Raw genomic sequence first — 26,568 nt, 5'->3', positions numbered from 1 at the left:
TCAGTAGATGAGTGGATAAAAAAAGCTGTGATAGATTACACAGTGGAATATGACTCAGCCGTAAAGAAGGAAATCTTACCTTTTGCAACAGCATGGATGGACCTAAAGGGTATTATGCTAAGTGAATTAAGCCAGTCAGAGAAAGACAATTACCATATGATTTCACTTATATGTAGAATCTAATGAACAAAATGGAAAACAGTCTCATGGATACAGAGAACAGACTGACAGTTGTCAGACGGGAGAGGATTTGAGGGGCTGGGTGAAAAACATGAAGGGATTAAGCAAAGAAAAGAAACTCACAGACACAGTCAACAATATGGTGATTACCAGGGAAAAAGGGGGTTGGTGGGAAGTAGAAGAGGGTAAAGGGGGGATAAATGGTGATGAAAGGAAACTTGACTTGGCGTGGTGAACATACAATACAATCCTATATAATAAAAGGGTAATATGCAAATTGACCAAACGGTGGGTGGAACGACTGGTCACTATGACGTGCATTGACCACCAAGGGGCAGACACAGGAGCTGCCCCCAGCCAGCAGGCTCCGATCGCCCGATGGTGAACAGAGAATGGGGGGGGGGGGGGGGCAGCAGGGGACAGAAATGGCCAACCTCTTGGTCCCTCCCCCCCTCAGCTGGCAGGCTTTGATCACCTGATGGCGAACAAGGAACTGGCGGTGGGTGGTGGCGGGGGGGTGAGGCCGGCTGCCAGCAGCCAGGGAAGATGGCCCTGATCGCAGGCCAGGCCTAGGGACCGTATCCGTGCACAAATTTCATGCACCAGGCCTCTAGTATACAGACAATGTACTATAGAGTTGTACAACACAAACCAATGTAATTTTATTAACCAACATCACCTTATAAATTCAATAAAATTTTTTACATATAAATTTTAAAAATAAGTAAAACAACTGATTTAGTTACAATTATTGGATGTCCTGTAAATAGTTGATACGTTTATGAAGCATTTAAGACTACGTTTACTTTGCATTCCCTATAAGATTGGTGAACCTTAAAATCTAAATTGTGGTTATGTACTATCAACAAAGCACTTTTAGAAGAACACCTGGAAATGCTGCAGGTACTATTCATAGCCATCCAGACTCACCAGTCTGGTACTTGTTGCAAACAGTAACTTTAGAGCCTATAGCAACCCAGCAACAATTTGTGTAGGGCTCTCATTATTTCAAAGGCATTTCCAATAGAACTTTTTCCAATTACTGGGTACACTAGCTGAAATGTCTGGTAAGGACTTTCTTGGAACAGTATCTGCCAGTCTTAGGGAACTTTTCTTTGACTGCAAGTGTACACAGATAGTACTTAAAACTGATCAATTGTTTAGAGGGTTAGAAAGAGGTTTTTCATATAATCACCATTAGAGAAAGGCTAACATTAAAAAAAAAAAAAAAAAAAAAAAAGGCTATCCAGTGGGAAAAAAACTTAAGTGTAATATTTGACTTAAATTGCTAGCAGATTTTCAATCTCATTTTTAGTCTGCCCTCATTGTATTTTCAAATGTGTGCACTGCATTTGACCATACCTATTTAATTGCAAATCTACATATTAATATAAACTATGGAAGTTTTAAACCCAGCTAAATCTTTTCTTAAGCAAAAAGCTTAATAGGGTGATTTAATAGACAGACTCCAGATTAACATGAAGCATACTTCTTCCTCTAATTAAAGAGTGATATTTTAAAAGCTTACATCCTGTAAAGGAGAAATGAGGAAGGATATAAATCAATTCAACTACAGATGATTACAGCACTATTTCATTTTCCTCAAAGTTTTGCTTTTCATATAAGAAAACCTTAATTCAGGCAATACTTGGAACTTATTTTAAATCCATAAATATTTATTGTCTACCAGATGCCAAGCAATGTGTTGTTTCAGGGAAGGTAAAAGGTTATATTCTCAAAAGATGCTTAGGATTTGCATATATAAAGTGACTTGAACCCTATTATTAATTGAGGCAATTCTTCACATATGCATAACTTTTGCTAAGGAATTCAGTCTTGACCAGCACTGTCTTCCTAGGAAGAAGTTGATTCTGCAGAGACAGTGGCAAGAAGATAGAACAATAAATAAAACTTAAATGAAGGATGAATTAGAAGCCACCAAACAGGCTGTTTCCTCATTTGTGTAGACCTGGATAGCTCTCTAACATTTTGCAGAAGGCTTCTCAGATAATTGAGGATATTTGGTATCTGATGTATATACCAAAAGGCCCCAAAATCAACTATGAATTGAAATGGTCACATTCCCAATTTCATTCCAGTTGGTCATTTCCAGTATTTTTATTTCTTTTAATTTATCTCAGCCCTTCCTAATCGAACTACATTCCCTATAGCAGAAGGGGATAGAAATGATCAATTTTTACTTAAAGTCACTGCAGAGCCTACAAGCTATACACTCATATCACTACAACCCAAATATTGTAGGTGGTGTAAGAGCTGGGAATTCAGTTAATTTAGTTACTGTGAGAACACTGGAAGGACATACATCAAACCACTCAGCTGTAGCCCTAGTCTTTGAGCTTTCACCTTATGAAAAAGAGGTTTTTTTAAACACTAAGTAGGCCCTACTGTACATTTATTCTTATTTTAAAAAGGTAAATAACATTAAAATGAGAGTATCATTTACCCAGGGAATACCAAAAGAAATCACCCTAAGAGAAATAACTACTTGAGAATGTAATTTGTAAAGAGCCTCATCACAAAATAACCACAACATTTTAATAGCTCAGGTTCTCTTTGAGAACTAGAATTTATTTGGATTACAAATCAGCACTTGAGAAAAATGTGCTAAGAACACCAAAATCTGAATTCAATAATATGTGAAAACATGATATTTGAGCATCGCCCAAGTTACCAAACGAATGCAGGAATGCTTTTAGAGAAACACACAGAATTCAGCAAGGATCACAAGAACATAACCTCGCATAAAGTCATCTTCTATATATATAAAAGCCTAAGCAACCGTCCGACTGGCTGACTGGTAGCTATGACATGCACTGACCACCAGGGGGCAGATGCGCAATGCAGGAGCAGAAACCACAGTGGCATGGAAACATGTAAGAGTGATGAATCTCAGAGGTAAGGGGGGAAGGAGGAAGGTGGGAAAAGATTAACCAAAGATTTTATATGCATACTAGAGGCTCACCTGTGGGGTCCCTTGGCCTGGCCTGTGCCCTCTCACAATCCGGGACCCCTCGGGAGATGTCAGAGAGCTGGTTTCGGTCCAGTCCCCACAGGCCAGGCCGAGGGACCCACCGGTGCATGAATCCGGGCCTCTGGTATACTTGTAACACTGAACTAGAAGTTAAGAGATAAAGTTTTATAACTACATTTTGTCACAACCCAGTGTGACACTGGGAAATTTACTTAACCTTTCTTAGATCTCAGTTTCTTATTTGTAAAATAAAAATATCTACACTACCAGAAATAATATCTACACTATATAGTAAATATCATCATTAGCTGTTAGAACTAGAAGCATCTCCTGAAGAACATACTCCTAAAAATGTGTTCTGTGCTAACAGATTCAAGACCTAATGTGAGAGTACTCAGAAAGGTCAGGGAGGAGTCAAACTTATACAGGTTAGTCCTAGAGCAGTGATGGCGAACCTTTTGAGCTCAGCGTGTCAGCATTTTGAAAAACCCTAACTTAACTCTGGTGCCGTGTCACATATAGAAATTTTTTGATATTTGCAACCATAGTAAAACAGAGTTATATTTTTGATATTTATTTTATATATTTAAATGCCATTTAACAAAGAAAAATCAACCAAAAAAATGAGTTCACATGTTACCTCTGACACGCGTGTCATAGGTTCTCCATCACTGTCCTAGAGCAAAGTCCAAAATAACCAGTGGCTAAACTACAAATTACATACCAATAAAGGAACAGAACCACTTAAGTGGCTCAATAGCAAGTGAAACATATACAAGAAAAGAGTAATGTCAAAGAATAACCATAGAATAAATAAGAGTATGCTATATAAAGATCCAATTCATTATGTAAATAGTCTCAAACACAGAGGTTCCAAAAATTGGCATCACAAATGTATTTGAGTACATTAAAAACCTTATGAGAACAAGAATTCACCTTGCTTTCTATCTTCTTATAAACAAACAGATCAATAGCTTTCACAACTAAGAATGACTAATTAGAAAATATACTTTTAAAAGATCCTATTCAAGTCAATTATACCTAATTTTTTAAAAAATCCTATTCTACATAGCAATAAAGATTTAAATTAATATCAAATCCAAAGAGAAAAGCAGAATAAAATTCAAAGTAGCCTCACATTAAGGATAAAAAATTCCTATATAATCAGCATCATCGCCCTTGGTCAGGTAGCTCAGTTGGTTGGAGCATTGTACCATGCATCAAAAGGTTGCAGGTTCGATCCCTGGTCGGGTGCATACGGGAGGCAACCAATTGATGTTTCTCTCTATCCCCCCTCTCTCTCTAAAAAAAAATTTTTTTTAATCAATAAAAACATTTTCGGATGCGGATTTTTAAAAAGCATCATCTAATTTCAAGAAAAAAGAGAAACAGTACCTGTACAATCAAAAACTTATTTAAAATCTAAAACAAAGTAACTGCAGAGAATAGCAGCAAAAATCAATTTAAATGTTTGTATAAAAATTTCTCTGAAAAGTGATCCATTCTTTAAACAAAGGAGAAACAAAAGTATAACATAGCAACACAAAAACATACTGCATGGGCATAAAGTCAACAGTTATAGGAGATAGAAAACAGTCCAGTTTTATAGCCTAGAAACAGATGGAAATTTAGAGACACACTGTTGAGAGGATCTAAAAGGCACAGCAGCAAAGATTTAAAAGAAAACATATTTCAATGAAGCCCTACTCCAGACAGTAGAGTTCGAAATTATAAGCAAGATGTTCTGGAAATGACACTTCCATGGCTAAGACAATATATCCACACTACTTCTGGTCTCCAGAATAAACCCTTGGAGCACTTTCAGAACTTTATTGTGTCAAGCAACCTCTCTCAATTAACATTTTAGAGAAAATTACTCTTGCTAGACAACAAAGAATATTTTCATTTATAGTCTACCAACCTGTGCTAACAGAAGTGTGAGCAAAATCATTATTTGGCTTTAAAAGGTAGTACATATTAGAAGTCGCATGTGTCACCCAAGAGAAAATTAAGAAGGAGCTGGAGAGGCCTATGGATGGGGAGAAGACATGCCCATTGCTGCTGCTGCGTGTCTTCACCACCAACACCTGGTGCCACTACCGCATGGACGAGTTCTCCAGCGGGAACATGCTGTCCAGTGAGCTGCAGATCTATACCTAAATGGATGCACTCTTGAAAGAACTGACTGGCTTAGTAAATGAAGTCTACCCAGAAGCTAGAAAGCAGAGTACACACTTCAACTTTGCAACTATTTTCACAGATATTAAAAGACCTGGCTATTGAGTTTGGCACATCATGTCTGGGAGAAAGGGGCTGAAGACATTTATGAATGCATTTTGCTTAATTTCTAAGAAGATACATTTTTGATGGCATCAAATCTTAGCCCAACCTGGGATTTAATGTTGACCATAGATAACTGCACCCATCTATATAATGTAGAGCAGAATACTATAAGGGACTCCTGATTCTTGATTAGAGCCTATCTTTCATGTAAGGAAAATGTCCTAAAAAGTGCTAAGTTTATGGGAAAATTATATGGGAAAAAATTTTCTCTGCCATAACTATACAACAGGAAAAATGCTGGATACCATTCTGCAAAATAGGCAACTTCTCCCACCCCACTAGTCTGATTTAACTTAAATCCAATTTGCTCTGGAATCAGTCAAGGAAGTAATAAGAACCTTTTACACTCTTCCTTTCCATCTACCACTATCCCTTCTCTTTCCAGTCCCAGCTCTTAGTCCCAGGTATAACATAGACACTTACAAACCTCTTTTGTAGTTGTGGACTCACTTATCAGTCTTTTGATCTCTGCACCATAGGCAATAGAAAGTGTGGACCCTGAGAATGAAGATACCTACTATGAAGGGCTCCTGATGTCTAACTGGGTTAAAAAACAAAAAAACACACCAAAAACCAGAGTCTTGCAGTCATTTCTACACAAACCCTACTTCAGGGAGAAGCCTGCACTAAGCCACCCACCTCCTTCTGCGCTCCTCCAACTGAATTGCCTTCCTGCACTGTTTCTGCCATCTGAGCATCTTCACCAACCAATCAAACTGGGAGGATTTGAGTCCTCATTTGCATGAGGACATACCAATCAGCTCCCCTCTGGCTGGGAAAGCTACTTTTCCTTTCCACCAAAGACAGAAGATTGTGTTTCCCCAAATATGTCTGACAGAGCAGAACAGAGCAATCTAACTAGAAAGGGGGCAGGCCCCAGGGCTGTCTCACAGCAGTACTGGTCCCTCAGCTGTTCTGCTTCATAATTATGCTGTAATACTATGAGCTGTTTCACAGCCTCGCTGTTCTCACATTTGTGCTGTATCACAATTGAGCTGTCTGCACTGATTTGAGCTTTTTCACCACACCCCAAACTGGGGATTCCTTTGGCGCTGATTTGGCACAGGCTAAAAGTATACTATGTCCTAATTAATACACAAGATGTAAGGCCTTATCAAAATTTAAAACTTCAGTGCTCTCAAGGACACTACCAAGAAAATTAAAAGATGGGAGAAAATATTTGTAAATCATATCTGAATAAGGGACTTCTAGCTAAATTATATAAACAATTTTACAACAATAATAAAAATATAAATAACTCAATAAAAAATGGGCAAAGACAACTTTTAAAATACAATATTCAGGGTCGGGGGGGGGGGGGGTGCAAGGACAAAGGATCCAATTAGACATTTCTCCAAAGAAGATATACGAATGATTAGTAAGTATAGGAAAGTTGCTCAACATCATTAGTCATCAGGGAAATGCAAATCAAAACCATAATAAGATACCACTTCACACCCACCAGAATGCTTCTTAAAAGTAACAACAAAGAACAGATAAGTGTTGGCCAGTACTTAAAGAAACTGGAACCCACCCATCTTGCAGGTGGGAATGTAAGATGGTGGGGCTACTTTGGAAGTCAGGCAGTTCCTCAAAAGGTTAAAAATGAAACTTCTGCACATTATATACCTGATATGGGCTTAATATCCAGAATATATAAAGAACTTCAATAAGTCAAAAACAAAAAGACAAACAAAAATTTTAAATGGCTCAAGGACATGAATAGACATTTCTCCAAAGCAGTTATACAAATAGCCAACAAGTAAATGAAAGATGCTCACATCATTAGGGAAATGCAAATCAAAGCCACAATGAGATACCACTTCGCAATAGTAAGATGGTTAGAATTAAACAAACAAATGGAAATGTTGGTGAGGATGTGGAGAAAATGGAACCCTCTTTGCACACTGCGGGTAGAAATGTAAAGTGGTTCAGCTACTGTGAAAAACAGTTTGGTGGTTCCTCAACAAGTTAAACAGAATTATCATATGACCCAGCAATTCTACTCCTAGCTATATACCCAAAAGAATTGAAAACAGGGCCTCAAACAGACACTTGTATGCCAACATTCATTGTAACATTATTCACAATAGCCAAAAGTTGTAGTAGCCCATGCCCAATAACAGATGAGTGGATAAGCAAAATGTGACACAAACATACAATGAAACATTGCTCAGCCATAAAAGGAATGAAGTTCCCATACATGCTAACATGGATGAACCTTGAAAGCATTATACCAAGTGAAATAAGCCAGATACAAAAGGACAAATACTGTTTGATTCCACTTATATGAAGTATTGGAAATAGGCAAAATCATAGAAGCAGAAAGTAGATTAGAGATTACTAGGGGCTGGAGGAAGAGAGGAATTGGAAGTTATTACTTAATGGTATAGAGTTTCTGTCTGGGTTGGTGAAAAGTTTTAGAAATAGTGGTAGTTGCATAACGTTATAAATGCAATTAATGTCACTGAATTGTATATTTAGAATGGTTAATATGGCAATTCCATGTTTTATTTTGCCACAATTTTTTAACAATTAATAATGTAATATAATAAATCATTAAATCATACTTGAAATGGGTGAACTGTATCTTTTGTGAATTGCTATATTTCATTCATTTTTTAAAATTTACTTATTGACTTTTAGAGAGAGAGAGGAAGGGAGAGAGTGAAGGAGAGGGAGAGAAAAAGAGAAACACTGATTTGTTGTTTCACTTATTTATGCATTCATTGGTTAATTCTTGTATGTGTCCTGACCAGGAATGGAACCAGCAACCTTGGCATATCCGGACGATGCTATAACTAACTGAACTACCGAGCCAACGCCTCAAAGTTATTTTTTAAAATATATACATTTTTTTATTTTAGAGAGAAAAGGAGAGGGAGAAAGAGATAGCAACATCAATGATTAGAGAGAATCATTGATCGGCTGCCTTCTGCACATCCCACACTGGGGATCCAGTCCGCAACCCGGCCATGTGCCCTAACTGGAAATCATAGGCCCACACTCAACCACTGAGCAACACTGGCCAGGCTCAAGTTATTTAAAACAAAAAACAAAAACAACACAGAACACAATTTCTGAAAAATCAGAAACAACAAAATCTCCAAAGTAGAGAATTAAATAATGTACCTAATCTATAGATTATGATATTGTTATATGGATTATATGGTAAAACATTTATTAACATGTAATACGTTTACAACTTTATAAGTGAAAAGCAGGTTTTCGGAGAGTATGAGCCTAATTTAAAAAAAAATGTTTGGAAGACTATACCCCAAAATTCTGATTATTGGTGGTTTTCTCTGGATGACAAAATTACTAGTAGTTTTTATACTCTTCTAATTTTTCTATAATGTATGTGTACCACTTATATAGTAAAAAATGAAGCAAAATAAAAAGTATACACATCTTTAATAATAGGACAATTAAGGTATATATACGTATTAGCTATAACACTTTCTGATCATTAAGTCATTTGGCATCTAATAACCCATTTTAAATATAATTAGCATTTATACTATAAACTTCTCCTTAAATCCACTTGTCCTTTCTAGAATTCTTAAATGTTAACTACAAACATTTTCTCTAAGTAGAAAAATCTTTCACATTCAATACAATAGAAAATGTCATACCAGATTTTTAAAAATCTGTAAACTGTTTAGTGAGTAATCATTTTTTTATGCTGTAGTAAACAATGGGAATAGAATGCTCCTCAAAACTACTTTTCCAAATTACTCTTCCAATTCTTTCCTATAGATCTTTTCTAAAAATAAATAAATAAATGTTACCATGAACATACTTACTGAGTGCCACGTTCTGTGCTAAATACTGTAGAAGCATGATCTCATTTCATCTTTATAACAACCCAGTGAAGTTAGCATTATTATCATCACTTTACAAATGAAGATACAGAATCAGAAGTTAAGCAGTATAATCACAGGTGGTGGACTAAGATTCAAACAAACATCTGACTTCAAAGTCTACATTCTTTTTAATACTATGCTATATTGTAAGAAAATTGGCCCTAATATCCCATTTCTTAAATCTTTTTAATGAAAAACCACATACATACACAATTGTTCTATTTCAAAAAACTTATTTCTTCTCCCGCCTTTACACATTCTTTGTTACCATTCTGAAGTTCTATGAAAACATGAAATATAGCAGGAATTTATAACTACAATTCCTTGTTGCTCTCATTCATATAACACAGAATGGCAAAGAAGATACATATTCATAATGATTGGATAATTTGCCTCGAGTGAGCCTACATTGGATTGTATGGCATATAACACTGACATCTAGGATACAGATCTGTTTTAGGGCTGACAAGACCACCTACTTCCACACCCCTTATTTTACAAAGAGGGAAATTGAGATAAGCTGACTTGCCAGTTAGAGCAGAGAAAACTGGCACTTGAAACTAAGTCTCCTGACTTAGTGACTCTACTCCTCCACAGTGGGTCCCTGAGGTAATTCCTAGGTGACAGATATGGAGGCAGTCTTTTTCCCTCAAGCTACTATTAATACCTTTGAATACAGAATCTGCTGGTGGAAATTAAAAAGGAGACTCAAAGCTGATGGACTTGGTCATTTTGTTGTATCCTAGGATGGAGATGTGATCAGGAACTTTATCCATACACAAAGAGCCAAGCATATTCGACCCACCATTCAGCCAGATTACAACCATCCTTGCTTCATTTGCTTTATTTTTGCCATTCTCCACTTCTGATACCATTTCCACTTTCCACTTGTCTCACCCAATAATCATTAATTAAGTAGCAAATAAGGTTTTTCCACCATTTAAAACCTAATTACATAATCAAAACATCATCTGGGCTGTCTCTCTACACCCAGTAGACACAATAGAAATTCATGTTATTATCTACCTAACCCTAAATCATAAAGGTAAGTCCTATAGATAAGTTAAATACAATACTTTCCAATGGCAAACATCAATGACTAATACATTATGGAAGTTCCAAACAGGGCAGGGAAGCAGTCTTTTCTGTGCCTCAAGTTAGGCATATTTAATTGCTTGTTGATAGAGAACACAATATAGCCTAATGATGAATGGAACCAACTTATGGGTCTTCTGGAGAAGAGCGATGGAAACCAGGCATGGAACATATCATTTCCTGGAACCCAGTCCCTCAAAGTGAAAGTTTCTGAGAATGATAGTTAAGAGCAGATGTTTTTTCCTTTACCAATATGATGTTTTGTTAGTTTCGTTAACCAGGCAACACTGTCAGCAAACAAAAATAAATATAGCCAGTTACACCTGTTCTTTATTAGGTTCTAAATGCTCTTATCACATGTTCAGTCTGTAAAAATGTTCTTGATTTGTCAGGTTAAAGTAACTGAAATGATACAGCAAATACATTTTCATATGGCAACTGGGCTAAAAGTATTAGCTTTTAAGGTTAACAAAAGTTAGTGTGATCAGGCCAACATGACACAAAGAATAAGATAGTTCTCCCGTCTCCACCCTTTCTACCTTGGTCAAAAAGTCCTACTACTAGAGCAACTTCTCTGAAATACTCTTAGTTTCAATTCAGAAAGACAATCATTAAAACATTAGAACTTGCTCTGGGTGAGTCGGTGAGTGAATGTGAAGGCCTAGGACATTACTGTACACTACTGCAGAGTTTATAAACACTGTACATTTGGACTACACTAAATTTGCAAAACATGAGATTAAATAAAGCACAGGAGAAAATAACATAACCAAGACATGCTGTAAACATGAGATGTGGGAGGCTGCTGCTCACACAGCAAACTTTTTTAATATAAGTAGAAAGAATAGACTCTAAAATAACAGTAAAAACAGTATGTGCTATACTTTTATACGACTGGCAGCCCAGCTTTGTTTAGACCAGCATCACCACAAACAGAATGGCTGTATCACCAGGCAATAGGAATTATTTGACTCCTAATAAATAATATTATGAGACCGCCAACACATATGTGGTCTGTTGTTGACTGAGTGCCATTATGTGGTGTATGACTGTATATATCAGAAACAAATTTTGGTCATCTAAATCACCAAATATATATTTTTCTTATAAATTACAATATCACAGAGAGACAAATAATTATAAAAATAAAGGGTGAACTGCAAACTGATAAATGTTATAAAGAACAACAAAATAAAAAACTGGTAAATACTGAAAGATAAATATCACATAATCTCACTCATTTGTGGAATATAATGAACATTATAAACTGATGAACAAAAATAGATACAGAGACAAATAAGCATCAAACAGACTGTCAAACTTCAGTGGAAAGGTGGTAGATGGGGGTAAGAGATCAAACAAAGGACTTGTATGCATGCATATAAGCATAACCAATGGACACAGACACTAGGGGGGTGAGGGCATGTGCTGGGGGTGGCGGCGGTTGGCTGAGGGAGGTCAATAGGGGAAAAAGGAGACATATGTAATACTACATGCAATAGTTTAAACAATAAAATAAGACTTTAAGAAAAAGATAAAAACAAAACAAAAAAAATGGTAAATACTATAAAGGACAACAGAATTACAAATGGATAGATGTGATGAAGTGCTCTGAGAGCATATAGTAGAGAAATCTGACCTTGTCTAAACGTGTGAGGGCCAGTTTCAGAGGAAACTTTTGCTCATGGTTCCTGAGCTATATGCCAAAGTGCCTGGAGTACAGCAGCAAATTCACAAGAGTGCCCTGGGTTTAAATTTCTAAGGGAAATAGTAATATTTGATGTCTGTTAGATAGCATGTGAACTAGAAGCTCAGGGTAGTTCAATTTCAATGTTAGATCATGGCACGTTCTTTTTGAAGACACATCTCTGTGATGCTGATTTTTTGGTGGACAGTTGCTGTGATAAAAACTAGCACCACATGGAAAAGGAAATGAGGATGGAAGTGTCCAATCTGATTCCAAGGTATGAGAAACTACAGTGCCCAACAGGCATTTACATCCCATTAGTAAGTAATTGTGGAAAGAAAATTGCCACTTTTTGTTTTAAATAATATGTATTATTTCTTCAAACAGCTACTAAATTGTTAGAAAATATTTATTAAGTACTAGAGGCCTGGTGCATGAAATTCATGCGGGGGGGGGGGGGGATGTCCCTCAGCCCGGCCTGCACCCTCTCCAATCTGGGATCCCTCTCACAATCCAGGACTGCTGGCTCCTAACCGCTCACCTGCCTGCCTGCCTGATTGCCCCTACTTCTGCCTGCCAGCCTGATTGATGCCTAACTGCTCCCCTGCCGGGCTGATTGCCCCCAACTGCCCTCCCCTACCGGCCCGATCACCCCCCAACTACTCTACCCTGCTAGCCTGGTTTCCCCTAACTTCCCTCCCCTGCAAGCCTGGTCCCCCACAACAGCCCTCCCCTGCCAGCCTAGTTGCCCCTAACTGCCCTCTCCTGTAGGCCTGGTTGCTCCCAACTGCCCTCCCCTGCCGCCCAATCGTCCCCAATTGCCTTCCCTGCTGGCCTGTTTGCCCCCAACTGCCCTCCCCTGCCAACCTGATCGCCCACAGCTGCCCTCCCCTGCCGGCCATCTTGTGGCGGCCATCTCGTAACGTCATCACACGAGGGCATCGCGCGAGGGCGTGATGCCACCTAGGCTTTTATTATATAGGACTAGAGGCCCAGTGCACAAAAATTTGTACACTCGGGAGGGTCCCTCAGCCTGGCCTGTGCCCTCTCGCAGTCTGGGACCCCTCGGGGGATATCCACCTGCTGGCTTAGGCCCGCTCCCCGGGGGATCGGGCCTAAGCTGGCAGTCAGACATCCTCTGGCAGCCCAGGAGCCTTCAGGGGATGTCCACTTGCCAGTGGGGAGCAAGCCTAAGCTGCAGTTGGACATCCTTAGCACTGCTGAGGAGGTAGGAGAGGCTCCTGCCACCATCACTGTGCTGGCAGCTGGCAGCCTGGCTTGCGGCTGAGCAGAGCTCCCCCTGTGGGAGCGCAGTGACCACCAGAGGGCAGCTCCTGCATTGAGCGTCTGCCCCCTAGTGGTCAGTGTGTGTCATAGTGACCAGTCATTCCCAGTCGTTCTGCTGTTAGGGTTAATTTGCATATTACCCTTTTATTATATAGGATTGTTTGGATCTAATTTAATAAATAGAATTATTAGATACAGTATTTCTTTTGGCCTAGCATGGTTGTGAAAATATTTACTGAGATGCTAAGGAAATCTTTAGCCTTTGGGAGTCTCTGTATTAAGCTAAGATGTGAAGGATGAATAGGCATTTCAAACACCAGTAGAAGGAGCAAAGGACAGAACAGACAGGGTTCCCAGTCTTAAAGACATCATACTCTAGTTAGGGAGGCAAAACTAAAAGATAAAAAGTTTTAAAACAATTTACTGTTTAATATTTGCAAAAATCTTTCATATCTTTTCTCATGAAATTACATTGTGTGTGTCTATTTCCACTCTAAATTGAGAACCCCTCGCCTAGAAACTTATATATCCCTGCACACAGATACAACACAGTTTGCATTCAGGAAGTATTTCTGGGTCAATCGCACTTCCTTTTTTTCTCCAATAGCAATTTTATAGCTTTAGCCTATGTTACGCTTTTCTCAGAAATGAAACCTCCAGCCCTGGCCAGTGTGGCTTAATGGTTGAGCATCAACCTATGAGCCAGGAGGTCAAAGTTCGATTCCCTGTGAGGGCACATGCCCGGGTTTCGGCTCGATACCCAGTAGGGGGAGTGCAGAAGACCAATGATCAATGATTCTCATCATTGATCTTCCTATCTCTCTCTCCCTCTCCCTTACTTTCTGAAATCAATAAAAATATTTTTTAAAAAGAAAAAAAACCAGGTTTCACTGTATTTGCCATTTAAATATATATATATATTTTTATTGATTTCAAAAAGGAAGGGAAAGGGAGAGAGAGATAGAAACATCAATGATGAGAGAGAATCATTGGTCAGCTGCCTCCTGCACACCCCCTACTGGGAATCAAGCCTGAAACCTGGGCATGTGCCCTTGACTGGAATCGAACCTGGGACCCTTCAGTCCACAGGCCAACACCTTGTCCACTGAGCCAAACAAGCTAGGGCTGCATTTTTATTTCTTAGTGATTTCAAATTAGAGAAGATTAACTTTCCCAACTAGTATGTAACTTTGGTAACTTAAAATAGAAAGGCAAAAAGAATGAGGAAGCTTTCAAAAGTAAGGATAGTAATATCTGAATATAGTCATTCCTCCAAGTTCTTAACAAAAAAGTCCTGTTACAACCACTTTTAATGAAAAGGTGGTGCTTCAGAAGAGTCAAGAATTCTGTGGACTATATCAGAGATAATTCAAACTTCCTTAATACAAAGCAAAACAAACAAACAAAAACCTATCTCTTACTCTACCTTATCCCATCAAAAAGAAAAAGGCCTCTTTTTAAACAAGTTTAATGTCCATTGGATCTTCTCATCTAGTTCCTTCTATGAATGGTAATCTGCTTCAGGGATTTGTAATCAGGAGCTTGGAAATTTTAGAATGCTCAGATTTTCACAACCATACCATTTACTCACTGAGAGTAAACAGAAATGCTACACAAGAAACTTGAGTAAGACAGAGCTAGGTTTCCTTCAAACCCTTCTATCTAAAATTGGGAGAACTAACTGCAACTTGGGCGCCCCCTGGGGATCAAATTTAAAAAATGTTTTACATCTTTAGTTTAGACTGTATCCTCTAAAAATATTCAAAGAGCCCACTGGTATGGCCCAGTAGTTGAGTTTTGACCTATGAATCAAGATGTTACGGTTAGATTCCCAGTCAGGGAATATGCCCGGGTTTCGGGATCGATCCCCAGTAGGTACCGTGCAGGAGGCAGGCGACCAATGTTTCTCCCCTCTTCCTTCCTCTCTGTAATCAATTTAAAAATATATTAAAAAATCAAAATGTTCAAAGAATACTTATTAAGTACCTGCTGAGTGCCAGGCACAATGTTCAACACCTGAGACACAAAAATAAGTAAAATCAAGTTTCTGATTTCTACATGCTTAAAGTCATTATCACCCCAGTCTAAGGACAGTAGGTAGGATTACCAAAGTATGAGTTACCCGCAAAGCTTGGACGTTATGACACAGAAGATAAGAATTTTGTTGGGGTGCTATAGAAAGCAATTTGGCATGGATATATACTTGAGTATAATTTGTTTATGTAGTAAAATGTTCACCATCTTTAAAAGAGTTGGTTTAACCATCTCTTCCTGCTAACACATGCAAAATTGTAGTTCTTATTTTCAAAGACAAGTTGAGGTTATGGCACCATAATTTTTCTTGAGTCAAAACAATATAAATAAATTTTAATTTAAAAAACTCAAAAATAAGGCAGTATCCTCATCATGATTTTTTAGTAACAAGTTATTTCACAACAACTCTACTCTCACTAACTCTAAGAGGATTGCTCTGATTTTAAAAATGGCTAATTTTCAAAAACAAATTGAGTATGAAAGGGCACAGAAAATAGAAACAAATAGTTAGAAAATAAAACTAAATTGAAAAAGACCAGTACAAATAAAAGGGAAAAGTCAAAACTAAAACCCCTCAAACCTTTCCTTCCCAGTTCAGAACACTTTCAGAAGATACCATATCAGATTTGCCCTTCCTTCCTCGAGATCTGGGAGAGCATGTAGTAGAGGTAGAATTCCTCTTCAGAAAGAAAAACAGGTACAATCTTCCCTCCAGTCACACTCTTGTTCCTAAAAGCAATGCCCCATGACATCAGAGGGTCAGAAAGTTGTAGGTTCTGTAGCCAGGGCTCTAAAATGTACTTCTGGCAGCCTGAGTTGGAAATCAATGTACTTTTCCCAACGAAACAATTCTATTTCAGCCATATTTCAGGGCTCCTGTGAGCTAAATTAGCATTGGCATGATAGTTGGAAAATTTAACCTTGTTTAAATTACAATCTTTTGGGATTCAGCTATTGTTTGCCTATATAATAAAATATTCAATCAAAATACAAGGGACTCATAAAGAAAAGAATAAAAAACCTCTAATTTAACTGACCACAGACTTCCATTGTTTATTTCATCAACTGGGGGACAGCAATTACTAAATTATAAACTGTTTGGAATCTGTAGATATCAACTTAATGTTTATGGCAATTGGAATCAAGAGTAACTATTTTCATGGAAGATAACAGTTTAAAACAGCTTAAGCTCATGTAACTGCTCAAATCTTAAAGAATAGGATAATAAACTATAAAACATATCTCATCAGGGAAATCTTGTAACAGGTTTAAAATGTCATCAGCCCTTACTGACCAGAAATAAGAATAAATACTAGTTATAGAATGTAGAGATTATTTTTAAACCAGTGCAGTAATACGGGTATTATTAGTTGGGGTGTGGACAGTTAAAGCCACTTTAGGATTCAGAAACAAAATATTTAAATGCATTCAAATATAATGGTCCTAAGTTTTAAAAAGTTAACACTACTACGAAGTAAAAATAACCAATCTCATAAATTAAGTACAGGAAGTCTAACACCGAGAAAGAAATTATTTGCATCTATGTGTGCCAGAGATTTTACTTCATTTAATATTCACAAATACCATACTAGATAGAAATTAATTCCCCCTTTTTACAGAGAAACTCAAGCTAAAAGTAACAACTTGTCTGGGACTAAAGAAACAGTAAATGGCACATAGACTTTGACCCCACATCTGTTTCTTAAGTCTTTGCTCCTTCCTCTATCATGCTATGTACATATGAGTCATTTCACACATAAAACAAAAGCTTGAGATCATCCAATTGTCCACTTGTCTTCTAAAGGGTAAAAAGAACCATCAAAAATGAGAAAAATATTTATGTATTTTTTTGGTTGAGTTAGTTCCACTTTTACCCCTAAAAATAGTCAATAATGATAAATGCAGCTATAGAATATATAATGAAGTAGATGTCACCATCCGACTTTTTCTGGATGTTCTTTAGAGAATAATATATAGGACAGGAGTGAACGGTGTGCACACAGAGGGAGAGGAGTAGAGGCCCAAAGCTAAAAGAAGCCATATCATGCAACAGAGGAGGGAATTCTATAAGTTCTGTGGCAACACTTTCCTTGGTCACCGAGTTTCACAGGGACTCAGTGTTTACAGCACGCTGGTCGCCTCTTACGTTTCTATGTATCCTGTTTTCCTTCTCTCCCAAATAGTCCCCCAGACTCTCCAAGAAGCATTTCCTAGTGTCAGTGCAGGTAACCAAGTATCAGTTTGAAAATTGTTAACAGAATTGAAAATGGTAAACTTATCACCACTTGAAGAAAAAAAGAATTAGAAAGTAACACAATTTCACAATTCCAGAGTTGGACGGTATTTTATACTGAGTTTAAAACTGGGTGTACAGCCTCTTAAGTTCTAGAGGGGGCAACTGAGATTCGGGGGCAGTGGCCTGGCCGTGGACTCAGCGTGAGCTGGCAGCAGGGCCTGAGCTTGACGCTCAGAACTGGGCTCCACGGCTTTTCCAACCACACGAGCTCGGGCTGTCAGGGCTGCCACTGCCAACTGAAGGGGCCAGAACGCGCCACTGACGGGTCACAGAACACCTAACCTAACAGCCTGTCCGCCGGGATTCCTTTCTGGGCTGATCAGTTGCGGGCTTGCGGTTTAGAGAGCCCACGGGGAGGGGCAGAGTAGAAAAACCGGTCTCTTCTTCAGCCCGGCAGCTGTGGGCGCACGACGCCTCTGACCTAAATCCGGCTCCCGCTGCCTTCACTGACTCCACGCCCAGCGACACGCTGACCTCTGCGCTGAGGGCCCCGAAAGCTGGCCCTCTCGGAGTCCCTCTCCCAGCCCACTCTCAAGACGAACTTTGTCCCCACATATAAGGAAAGAGGGGCGCAGGAACAAAGCGACCCCAAGGAGTCCCCATCCATTCCCGGCGCCCCCGAGGCGGGCGGACGTGGACTACCAGTCCCGACGTGCCACGCGCCGGCGGACCCTCAACCACCGCCACGCGGGTGGCGCGACGGTCGCCGGGATTCGTAGTCCGCGGCCCCGCGGCTCCGAGGGGCGCGGACCTCCGGGCGCGACAGGACAAGCCGGCCCGGCGTCTGGTCAAGCCTCCAGACCGCCAGCTGCCTGGGCCTCACCTCGACGATGCGGGCGCACTGGGTCCCTTTGCCGGCGCCGGGACCGCCAAGAACGAACACGACCAGCGGCTTCATGAGGCGGTGAGGGCAGAGGAAAAACGGCCGGCGGGTCACCAGCGGGAAACGAAGACCCAGGTCGTGCAGCAGCCGGCGGCCGCAGCGGTTCAGCATACACTGCGTCTCTGACAGCAGCCCGGCCGGCTGAGGCGCGGGGCGGAACGGGGCGGGACAGCAGAAGGGGGTGGGCCGAGCCGGCGCCCGCCACGGCCCGCCGCCGAGGCTGCCGGGGCGTCCCCGTCGCGGCCGGAAGGGGAGGGGCTCCCACTGCTGGGGGGCGGCGGCGCTAGGGCTCTTCCTTGGCGGGGCGGGGCCTCCTCCAACCCGCTCCTTCGTCCGCTCATTTATTGGTTCAATCCGGGGATTCTTTTTTTTTTTTTTTTTTTTTCATGATATTGAATTTATCAATAATTTCTTTTTTTTTTTTTTTGCTATTTTTTTTTTTATTGCTTAAAGTATTACAAAGGGTATTACATATGTGTCCATTTTATCCCCCCGCCCTAGACAGTCCCCTAGCCTCCCCTATACCCCAATGTCTTATGTCCACTGGTTATGCTTCTATGCATGCACACAAGTCCTTTAGTTGATCTCTTACCCCCCTACCTCCTGCCCCGCAACCCTCCCCGGCCTTCCTGCTGCAGTTTGACAATCTGTTCGATCAATCCGGGGATTCTTAACCTGGTGCAGCCTGTGTCAGGCCCGTGCTGGAGTCTGGTGCGACACTACGGGAGGGCAGAACCTATTGTCTCTGTTCACAAGGAATTTAAGTTCCAGTGGGGAGGCAGCCGACCTGAGCAAGTCAACACACGAATAAGTAAATAAATGCAAACAGCAACAAACAAAGAAAAAATAAATACAAATAGCAATGTGAGCTTTGAAGGCATAACAAAGGATGAATGTAATTTGGGTAAAGTAGTCAGAGAAGACCTCTGAAGAGGTGACATTTAAGCCAAGATGTAAGGATAGGAAAGAGCAAAATCAGGCAAAGACTAGATTATAGTGTCCCACAAAAACAGAAAAGGTGGCCCTAACCGGTTTGACTCAGTGGATAGAGCGTCGGCCTGCGGACTGAGGGGTCCCCAGGGTCGATTCTGGTCAAGGGCATGTACCTTGGTTGCAGGCACATCCCCAGTAGGGGGTGTGCAGGAGGCAGCTGATTGATGTTTCTAACTATCCCTCTCCCTTCCTCTCTGTAAAAAATCAATAAAATATATTTTTTAAAAAACAGAAAAGGTGTGCAAAAACCCCGGTGTTAGAGAAGACAGCCCAGAACTGTATGAATGACAGGGAGAACAGAAGGTGGAAGAGTTAGACTGGTGGCAGATCATTCAGGCCCTTTAGTTATGGAAAGGAGTTTGGATTATAGTCCAATTGCACTGGGAAGCTCTTTAATTAGAACTCCATTTCTCTGCCCCCTGCATGAAGGAAAAATCTTAAGAAAGAAGAAAAGGAGTCTAAGGAATGAGTCTTGGAACACAGACCTTTAAAAGTTGGAGAGAGGAGGAGGAGCCTGAAAAGGAAGAGCCAAAAAAGGTAGGAGGAAAACCATAAGAATGTGGTGTTCCAGCAGAATATCTGGAGTAGGATTTTGATGATGCATTGGTGAACATTGTGTTATACTAATAACTTGGACTTGGCATCAGGGAGAATTTGGACTTATGAACTCTATGGTGTCACCCAAAGCAGATCACACACTATATTTAATTTGAAACTAGATTGAAAGAGGAGTGCATAGGTGAGGAGCTGAAGACAATAGAGAGAATAAGGGTCAAGGCTTAGTTTATTAGGATGTCATTAGTAGTAATAATGTCTAATATGGTAGCCACTAGCCACATAAGGCTAAATTAATTACGTTAAATGCAATTTAAAAATTCATTTCCTCAGTCATACTAACCACATTTCAAGTGCTCAATAATCACATGTAGCTAGTGGCAATTGTACCAGACAATGTACATATGGAACATTTCCATCATCACAAAATGTTCTATTAGACCAGGGGTGGGCAAACTTTTTGACTCGAGGGCCACAATGGGTTCTTAAACTGGACCGGAGGGGGCCGGAACAAAAGCATGGTTAGAGTGTTTGTGTGAACTAATATAAATTCAAAGTAAACATCATTACATAAAAGGGTACGGTCTTTTTCTTTTTTAGTTTTATTCATTTCAAACGGGCCGGATCCGGCCCGCGGGCCATAGTTTGCCGACGGCTGTATTAGATAATACTGTACTAGAGCTTCTATTTAAGCTACTAAGATTGATATGAAAGAAAGGAACAGAGGTAATCCCTTGAGAAGAAAAATCACATGGGTTCCAAAGGGCACGGGAAGGGCCTTAGATTACTTAAAAGGACTCAGAGAAAACGAAGTTCATTTATAATAGGAGTTGGAAGAAAGGTATAGTTACAAGAAAGTTTGAAGATAAGGAAGCATTCCTGTCTGATAACTTTATTTTCTCAGTAAATAAAAGGCAATATCAGCTGAGGGTAAAGAGAAGGGAGTCGGGTGTTTGAGAAGACAGAAGGTATGAAACAGACATCTTTGAGAGTGGAAAATTGGTTTTCTAAAGAAAACTAATCAGCAGGACTTCAGAGCAACCTTAGGAACTCATTTGGTGGTTGAGTTCGTCAACTATCAAAGAGAATCATTAGGTATTCCAAAAAGGATTTATTCTGGAAAAAGAAAGGATTGTAACCCAGTATGTACAGACATAGCAGCATGTGCACAAACTATCATGAGTTAGTCCCTCACTCAGGCTGGGACTCACAACCTCAGCATCACCCACAAGAGCTCCTCCCTGACCTTTGGGTTAACACTGACCATGCTAAGAGATTGCACTGCTCTAGAGCTCCTTCCCAGGTTCTAGCTCCTTCCACAGGCCCTACCTATTGATTGATTATATGCAGGTTAAGGTCTCTGTCATAAATTTTATCAAGATCATGGATTTAAGCCCTAGCTGGTTTGGCTCAGTGCATAGGCTGTCAGCCTGTGAACTGAAAGGTCCCAGGTTTGATTCCGGCCAAGGGCACAAGCCCGGATTGTGGGCTCAGTCCCCAGTGGGGGACTTGCAGGAGGCAACCGATCCATGATTCTCTTTCATCATGGATGTTTCTATCTCTCTCTCCCTCTTCCTTCCTCTCTGAAATCAATAAAAATATATTTTTAAAAAGAGATCATGGATTTAAAATATTTGAAGATGTTTGACTGTTCAGATGCAGGCATAGAGAAGACAGTGTTGAGTTTAGCCAGGGTAGGAGTTTTGCCAAACAAGCACAACAGAAGGAGAAAGGACCGAGAGGGTATTTGCAACAGAATGTTTATGATGATGTATGTGAGCTCAGAACATATAGAAAGCATTTGGTAACTGGAAGTGTTTAGTAGTGTGAGTAGTTTTGTGAACAGAGAGAGGAGACACATGGAAGAGTTTTTCAAAAACACCTATCTTACCACACCATGTAGTCACATGAATCCAAGGAGACTAGGATTCATGAAAGACACCATGCTTCCCTGATGCTTGAACATTTAACTCCTTCTTAGCCTTATAATAGTGCTCCTACTCCTTGGCGGTGGCAGAGGAACAATGAGTCCCACCTAAATGCAGACAACAGACCTTCAATAATAATATGACTCCATAAATATATATTGAATAAGTGGACGTTACCCAGTAGAGGGCCATTCCTTATCTGAATTCATAGATTGAATCCATAGATTAAATGAATTGAATGAATATATATTGAATATCTACTATGTATCAGGTATTTGACTTACATTACCTTTTCTGAGGCTACAAGAGGTATCCTCAAAACCCACTCCTATCTATATGTGTTTATTTATCATCAAGTACATTTCACTTACATTACCATTTAATAATCATTACATTTATAATATCTGTAGAGATTTCTGGGCCAGGATTTGCTGTCCTGGGCATCAACCCTCTAATTGTTGGATCATGGAAAGTCATTGATGTCCCAGGAGAGGAGTGAATGGTACACAAAGTGCTCATATATACCAACTCATATGAAAATAATTCAGTATTTTAACCACCAATAGAGTCTTACAAGTTGTGTTGGCTAAACATCAGCCTTGCCTTATAAAATCCTTATAATGCTGTGAAGTTAGTACTGTCATTTTGCAGATGGAGAAACAAAGCCAGAAAGTGGAAACACTTTAAGACCACATAACTAGTAGATAGCAAAGTGAATTTCAAACTCAGCATGTACGGCTTCAAAATCTGCATTCTTTCTCTACAATACTGCCACCTTAGGAGATAAAAAGTTTCATATTCACGAAATCCCTTTAAAGTTAGTGTTAGTGTTATTACAGATAAGAAGACTGATTTCAGAAAGAAGTATAACAAGAGGTATCCTCAAAACCCACTCCTATCAATATGTGTTTATCATCAAGTACATTAGGTCTTTTGGGCATATATTCAATTCATGCATACTATTCCCATATATAGTCAGGTTCCTAGAAAAGTCTCTAAGAGCTTCAGAAATAGGGCTTTGTCACCATTTATTTGTCCTATTGATCATAATTGCCCTTTAGAGATAGATCATCTGTTCCCATACTTCCACTTTCCCATTCTTCACCACAACTCTTTGCTGGTATATGCTATTCATTTTTCAGGAATCAACTCAGATTTTTACCTCCTCTAAGAATCGCTCTCTAAATTTTCAAGACTGGGTTAGGTGCCCCTCTTTTGGGCTTTTACACATACCACCTCCCCACTTACTGTGTCCCTTGTTTACTTCTGTTGTAGCACTGTGGTGTATTGTGTATCTCCACACTAGATTTACAGATCCTTGAAGGAAGGGACTATGTCTCATTACTCTTTATACAGTATTACAATGTATTAATTGTAACATGACTCACTGGTGTATGTTTTTTTGTTAATCCTCACCTGAGGATATTTTTCCCACTGCTTTTCAGAGAGAGTGGAAGGGAGGGAGAGAGGAAGGAAAGAGAGAAAGAAAGAGAAACAGTGATATGAGAGAGACATATTGACTGGTTGCCTCCTACATGCACCCCAACTGAGGCCTGGGAGTGAATCTAAAACCCTCGTACATGCTCTTGACCGGGGGGGGGGGGGGGGCATCGAACTGCGAGCTGATGCTCTAACCACTGAGCCAGGCCATGATTCACTCTTTTAAAGGAACTCCAAGGTTCCTGGAAGATTTAGACTAGAAATAAAGATATGTTACAACTAATACCACAGAAATACAAAAGATCCACTATGGATAGCTATATACCAAAAAAGTAGACCTAGAAGAAATTGATAAATTCCTAGAAGCATACAACCTACCAAGACTGAATTATGATGAAATAAAAATCTGAACAGATAGATTATTAGCAAGGAGATGGAATCAGGAATCAAAAACCTCCCAACAAACAAAAGTCCGGGACTGTGAATGTCCTACGTCCCACATGGTTCAGGGTTTGGGATCTGGAGAAGGGGCCGCACGCAAATAAAGAGATGAGAAAAGAAATAATAATTTGGAAATATTGGGGGCCAGGGGAAAGAACTTCCACTGGTGCCCAGGCCTTGCCAACCTTTTATTCAATTTTGGATACATATCTAGCTCTTAGGCATGTAATTGCGGTAATAGACAGACTATCTTAAAGGTCAGTAAATATTAGAAAGATTTATGCTGAGAATATTTGGTCAGGAAATAGCTTGAGCCTCATTGTCTGGACTAAACAATCGGTGCATAGCTCTAGCCCTTGCCATGGGCTCAAGGTTCACCAGGTTCCGGGATCCTTGTTTACTCTTCTCTGATAATGAAGACACGGGACCTGACATATTCACTGGTGAATTCTACCAAACATTAGTACCAATCTTTCTCGAAAAAAAAGGAAAGGGGAACTATTCAAACACATTTTATGAAGTCAGCATTACCATAATACCAAAACCAGACAAGGATGCCACATACACACACAAAAATATTACAGGCCAACATTCCTGATGAATTTAGATGCAAAAATCCTCAATAAAATATTAGCAAACAGAATTTAACAATACCTTAAAAGTATTGTATACCATGACCTACTTCTTATTCAATATAGTATTGGAATTCCTAGCCAAGAGCAATCAGAGAAGAAAAAGAAATAGGCATCCAAATTGGAATGAAGCCCAGCCAGCATGGCTCAGTGGTTGAGCCTGTGAACCAGGAGGTCATGGTTCCATTCCCGGTCAGGACACATGCCCGGGTTACAGGCTCCATCCCCAGTGTGAGGCATGCAGGAGACAGCCAATCAATGTTTCTCACTCATCATTGATGTTTCTCTCTCTCTTTCCCTCTCCCTTCCCCTCTGAAATCAATAAAAAATAAATAAAATTTAAAATATTTTAAAAATATTTTTAAAAATTGGAAAAGAAAAAGTAAAACTGTCACTATTTGCAGATAACATACTATTATATATAGAAAACCCTAAAGATGCCATAAAAAAAAAGTTAGAATAGGCAAATTCAGTAAATAAAGTTGCAGGATACAAAATCAATACATAATGTTCTGAAAGAGAACAGTCCCATTTACAATTACATCCAAAAGAATAAATTACAATTTCACCAGGGATTTGAAAGACCCAAATACTGAAAACTATAAGACATTTTAATTAAAGAAGACACAAATAAATGTAAAGATATTCTGTGCTTATAGATTAGAAAAATTAATATTGTTCAAATGGCCATACTACTCAAGGCAATATACAGATTCAATGCAAATCCCTATTAAAATCCCAATGGTATTTTTCACAGATATAGAACAAACAATCCTAAAATTTGTTTTGAACCACAAAAGACTTCAAATAGCCAAAGCAATCTTGAGAAAAGAACAAAGCTTGAGGCAGCACACTCTCTGGTTTCAAACTATGTTACAAAGCTATGATAATTAAAACAGGATGGTATTGTCATAAAAACATACACATAGATCAATGATACAGGGTAGAGAACCTAGAAATAAACCCATTTTTTTATAACACTATTTGTGCAACAAATTTATACAAATTCACATATGGCCATTTAATTTAGAACAAAGGAGCTAGTTTTCTTGAATACAAAATTAGGATGATGGTACATTAACTCAAATTAGCAAAAACTTTCAGTGAATTTACTGGTGTGTGTTATTTACTTATTCTAGTCTTTATTTCAAACAATCCAAGCTTTAAAAAATAAGTAAAATAAGTCAACATGAGTTAACACATAAATTGTTATTGTCACCTCTAACAAGAGGCTTAAGAATCTATAAAGAATTTTGCATAAATTGACAGATTAGCAATTCCCCTTAAAAATATGATGTTCCTTAAAAGTGAAATTGTAGTTATTTTTAAAAAGCAATCAGCTTAGTTCAGAAGTGTAAATAGAGGAAGGGAAAGTTGGGTGTTGGAGATATTTAGTAAATGAGTAGCAGAATTGACAACTGATTACAACTTCCCTGTTCCTGGTGATAACAATAGCTCTTTAATTCCCAGAGCCAGCCTATTAACAGGAACGTCAGCATTCATAACATTAAACATTTACCTGGTCTAATCATAAGGCCATGTCACATAGATAGTGACTAAAAAGGAAAATGAAAAAACAAAAAATGAAGACAGTTGATATGTTAGGATATAGACTTTTGGATGATTCTCTTTTCATTTGCAATTTTTTCTTATAACATTGTGCAACAAATTCATACAAATTCATATGTTAAAAAGTGTATCATAGTTCACTGTGAAGAAAATTAAAGAACCTGCAAATTTGAAATATAAAACTGGTAGCTTTTCTCTGTTAAGGCCAATAGCCATAACAAGTCCATAGTGTCCTGAAATGACATAAATATATATAAACTAGAGGCCCGGTGCACAAAAATTTGTGCACTCAGGGGGGTCCCTCAGCCTGGCCTGTGCCCTCTCACAGTCTGGGACCCCTCGGGAGA

At 39.2% G+C, this 26,568-nt stretch overlaps 2 protein-coding genes across 3 annotated transcripts in view; one reads left to right on the top strand and one right to left on the bottom strand.

Moving 5' to 3' along the window:
- The window catches only part of CMPK1 (cytidine/uridine monophosphate kinase 1), a 38,958-nt gene extending 20,080 nt beyond the window's left edge, over positions 1 to 18,878 (bottom strand). Inside the window, exon 1 of one of the 2 annotated variants that reach the window (XM_036348037.1) lies at positions 18,604 to 18,878. In XM_036348037.1, coding sequence (XP_036203930.1) covers positions 18,604 to 18,774 — 171 coding nt within the window. In that variant the 5' untranslated portion in view covers positions 18,775 to 18,878. The remainder of the gene's footprint in view (positions 1 to 18,603) is intronic. The other variant, XM_036348036.1, reaches the window with a different exon arrangement.
- A 1,273-nt stretch (positions 18,879 to 20,151) lies between these two features.
- STIL (STIL centriolar assembly protein) overlaps positions 20,152 to 26,568 on the top strand; it is a 54,295-nt gene continuing 47,878 nt past the window's right edge. The window contains exon 1 of the mRNA XM_036351244.1: positions 20,152 to 20,193. The gene's annotated coding sequence lies outside the window, so the exon portion shown is untranslated. The remainder of the gene's footprint in view (positions 20,194 to 26,568) is intronic.

Source organism: Myotis myotis, unplaced genomic scaffold, assembly GCF_014108235.1.
Source record: "Myotis myotis isolate mMyoMyo1 unplaced genomic scaffold, mMyoMyo1.p scaffold_m19_p_2, whole genome shotgun sequence".
NCBI lineage: Eukaryota > Metazoa > Chordata > Mammalia > Chiroptera > Vespertilionidae > Myotis > Myotis myotis.
This window is presented reverse-complemented; position numbering and strand designations above follow the sequence as displayed.